This window comes from Lolium rigidum, chromosome 3 (genome assembly GCF_022539505.1).
Source record: "Lolium rigidum isolate FL_2022 chromosome 3, APGP_CSIRO_Lrig_0.1, whole genome shotgun sequence".
In the NCBI taxonomy this organism is placed as follows: Eukaryota; Viridiplantae; Streptophyta; class Magnoliopsida; order Poales; family Poaceae; genus Lolium; species Lolium rigidum.
The window spans coordinates 381,758,759-381,762,970 of record NC_061510.1 but is presented as its reverse complement, the minus strand read 5'-3'; the positions used below and the strand labels follow the sequence as shown (position 1 = coordinate 381,762,970).

At 48.7% G+C, this 4,212-nt stretch overlaps 1 protein-coding gene across 1 annotated transcript; it reads right to left on the bottom strand.

Moving 5' to 3' along the window:
- Positions 1 to 2,242: 2,242 nt before the first annotated feature.
- Positions 2,243 to 2,782, bottom strand: LOC124700679. Its single transcript, XM_047232765.1, has one exon. It carries the CDS (start codon positions 2,780 to 2,782, stop codon positions 2,243 to 2,245), a length of 540 nt encoding a protein of 179 aa, XP_047088721.1.
- Between the last annotated feature and the right edge of the window lie 1,430 nt (positions 2,783 to 4,212).

Genomic DNA, 4,212 nt, shown 5'->3' with positions numbered 1-4,212 from the left:
TCGATTTGCGACAAGATGACAGGCAGTGTTGCAGACCATTGGTGGGGTTTTGAGGATGGTGTGAAGAAGATGCACTGGAGGTCGTGGGATTGGCTTTCTTCACCAAAATCTCTCGGTGGTATGGGGTTTAGGGACTTTGTTCTCTTTAACCAAGCAATGCTGGGAAAACAAGCTTGGCGCCTAATTACAAATCCGACCTCGCTATGTGCAAGGGTGTTAAAAGGTCGCTATTTTCTGAATACTGACTTCTTATCTGCGGGTAAACCGAGATCGGCGTCCTTTACTTGGCGTTCAATTTTGTTTGGGCGAGAGTTGCTCAAAAAGGGTATTCGATGGGGCATTGGGGATGGAGAATCAATGAAGATCATGACTGATAATTGGATCCCTGGACATCAGCAAGGTACCATCAAACCACTCACTCCTATTCCCTCGACAGCCAAGGTTCGTTATCTGATGAATGAACATGGAAATGGATGGGAGGAGGACACGGTTAGAGCTTTCTTTCATGATGAGCTAGCAGAGGAAATTCTGCAAGTCCCAATTAGCAGACATGGAGGAGCAGATTTTGTGTCCTGGCCACACGATAGATTTGGCCAATATTCAGTCCGGTCGGCGTATAACCTGGCTCGGACAGAGAGTTTCTTCTGCTGCCAGAATACGGGAGGACGTGGTGCGTTCTCTGACTTCGCTGCAGAACAGAAATGCTGGAAGGAACTTTGGAAAATTTCAGCTCCGGGGAAGATGAAGATTGTGTTGTGGCGAATGGTTCATGACTGTCTCCCAACAGGCCACCAGCTGGTACATCGTCATATTCCCGCGGACGATCAGTGTGTTTTCTGTGGCCAAGTGGAAAGAGTGGAGCACTTATTCTTATTCTGTCCCCTGGCTAGAGAGATTTGGAAGGAAATTAAGCAACACTATCCTCTACAGCTGAGACGCAAAGAGCTGGTGAATGCAAAGCAATGGGTTTTCGATTTCTTGAAAAGAGAATCCAAGACAAATGCTACTGTGTTAGCGGTGGTGGTTTGGCACATCTGGAATGCTAGGAATGATGTTAGGAACAACTCAGAGCAAACCCGGATTGCTGTAGTTGTCTCAAAAATTTTGGCATATGTGCGAGATGATCTTGACACATCTGGTTCCCCGCCGAGCAGCGCCCAAGGTTCGGGGTGGAGCTGTTCCTCCACGGTGGTCGCCTCCCCCGGAAGGCTTTACTTGTATAAATGTCGATGCAGCTCTTTTTCCGCAGGAGAATCGGATGGGTTGTGGCATCGTTCTCAGGAACCATGATGGCGACTTCATCTTGTCAGTAAGTGAAGGACTGGCTGGGCTACCCTCTCCGGAGATGGCTGAAGCTCTGGCCGCGCGACAAGCTCTGGTGATTTCACGTGATCATGAAGTAACAAAAGCCGTCCTAGTTTCGGATTGTTTATCTCTGGTTCAACGCATCTCTTCGAAGGGCTTGGATCGCTCTCCTTTGGGCTCAGTTATTGCTGATATCAAAACCTTAGCGACGGACTTTGAGTCCTGTTCGTTTAAATTCGCTAGTCGTGATGTGAATGTGGTAGCACACAAGTGGGCTCGTTGTTCTGAGCATTTGGTTTGTAATATTTCAGTAGGTGTTATCCCGGGTTTCATCCGGGACGAACTTTGTAATGATGTTTCTTGATCAATAAAGACCACATTCTCTCAAAAAAAAAAACCACCCAATTTCAGGTTGGTTCTCCTTCTCCGTGTGTTTCATTCCTAGTAAACGATAGGTCGATGGTTAGAGCCCTATATGTACGGTTGCAGTGTTCTTGGAGTATTGGTCTAGTGATTCAGGTTATCCTGGCAGTGGAGTCAATTATTTTCGTGAGTGGTTGCATGTTTCTCTCATCTTCTTTACCGCGTTTTTGTGTTCTGAACTTTGAAGGTCAAGGGTCAAACTTCAGAGTGAGCCTTGGAAATTCGAACTTGAAAGACACTAGAAATGAAGTACGAGCAGTGGAATTAATGCAGGAATATGTATACCGCATCTTCTTGCCTGAATATTTACACTGGCATAGTGACATATATATACAATTTCCCGGCCATGTTTCTGACGGCTAAATTATCAGAAACTAACTATGAGGCATTTCCCGCGTTTGACCGGCATCGGATCCAACTCCGACGACAGCAGCAACGTCGAACGCAAGACAAGGCGAGACGATGCTAGATGCCTTTTTTGCTCTGGCTGTACCGTGATGCCGGCGCGCCACGTCTACTCGCTTTCCGGGATGGCGGTCAAGTCGGGAGAGAACCTCGGCGGCGATCTCCCGGCCCGGTACGCGACCACCCGCTTCCGGGCCACCACCGGCTTCGCCGCGATGGAAGTCATCACCGCATCGTCCGAGTAATCATCCTCGGATGGCTCGAACACGAGAGGCGCCACAGAGCCTCGTCGGCGCCGGCCGCCAGCAGAGGAGGCGGTGGCGGCCTTGACGAGCGCCGCGCTTGCCTTGACGGCGAGCGCTGACACCTCTTCGAGGGTGAGGCGGCGGCGCAGCATGTCGCCCGGGAGCACGAAGTATATCTGGCCCGGCCGGAGCTCCTCGCATCCGGCCACCGCCGAGACGGAGCCCTCGAAGCTCATCGCGTCGGCGTCGCAGAGGAACCACCCCTGCTTGCCTTGGCCGACCTCCTCCAGTGCCAGAGCCGCAGTGACCGCCTGAGAGTACTCCCGGAGCTCGCCGCTGGGCAGCACCACCCTCGCGGTGGCCACGCCGTCGGCTGCCGCGTCGTACGACACGCAGAGACCCATTGTAAGCGGTGCGGTCTCTCTGCTCCTCGGTAACACGAAGCGATTGTAATGTTGCTAGCTTCAGCCTAGTTCTTGGTGATGCCCAATGTGGTTTGCTGCCGCCTGCCGGAGACGATGGGGCGGAAGAGGTTTATATAGCGGAGGAGTGCGAGGAAGACGGATCGGGGAGACAGAGGAAAGGTTGTCGTGTAGCCGAGAGTGGGGGCAGCACAGGCTGGACCCTGGAGGTTTGTTGCCGCCAGCGAATGGCGTCGAGCCGTGGACTCGAATCGGCGGGCTTTCCATGGCGAACACAGTCAACTGGCTATTCGGAGATGCTATATTTATCATTCTTGAACAAGTTCACGGTGAACTCTGCACAACTAGCAAAAATTTCTGTACGCGGTTAAGCTGCAAACATACAGGCTACAGTCCAGCAGGAAAGCTCTACCGCCATGTAAGAAAAAACTCAAAAATAAAGAATAAGAAATATTCGAGAAGCAACTCAGTGGATTGAAGAAAGTCAGAAATAATTTGCATCGTTCTTATCACTACTACTTTGTCGAAGTTAAGAACCATCTGATCTGAATACTCAGGTTTTGCCGCAATTTCAAGGTGATGATAAGACTTTTATGGGATACTAGAAGTATCGGCTAAGAAATACTCCCTCTGTATTCCGTCCTAACATGCAATGGACTTTTTTTCACAGGATCTTTGTAACAAAATTTAATTTGTAAATTAATGGCATCATTGCATTCTTCTTGAACATGTGTTTCATTTCACATAAATTTTATGGACACATGATAAGTACAAATTCATAATCAAAGATGATACTTGTTGACCAGAAAAACTCAAGGACGCCTTACATTTTTTAATGGATGGAGTAACTATCATGGTATACTAATATTATTGTTCCTTGCCTTTTCTAAGTAGCATAGAATGCATACTTCCTGTTGGTTTCGGCTTAGTTTCTATCAGACGCTAGCATTAGGAGCGGCGTTTCTTTTTGTTGTTGGTAGTTGTAATATCCTGAACATGGTTTCGTTATCTCTCTAGTAATGAAATTTGATCCCTTGTTGGATCGCTTGGAAAAAAGATAGCATAGAATGCACAAGAAAATAGCATCATCAACTATTTACACTTGTTCGAAGAACTTTTTTCTTTTTTTTTTTCTTTTGAAAGGAGTGTTCTAAGAGAGTGTTGCTGAAGCTTGTGGCGATATCCCTTCGCTTCCATGGCGTCAGTGTTAGCTTTTGCAGTTGTGGGTAGGCCAAAAGGCTTCACCAAAGTATCTAGCATGCTATGCCGTACGTGTAGACGGCCAAATGTATGGAGTATCCTGGAGCGAGGGGAGCAAGGTGGGTGCAGGGGAGCGGTGCCATGCATGTGGAACGGTACGCGTGGCGCGGCAGGTGGAGGAATAGTTGATGGGGTTCACGTGAATGCATGGG

What these genes read in the sequence shown, in the direction of transcription:
- LOC124700679 (XM_047232765.1), bottom strand. Translation starts at nt 2,782, where the DNA reads ATGGGTCTCTGCGTGTCGTACGACGCGGCAGCCGACGGCGTGGCCACC.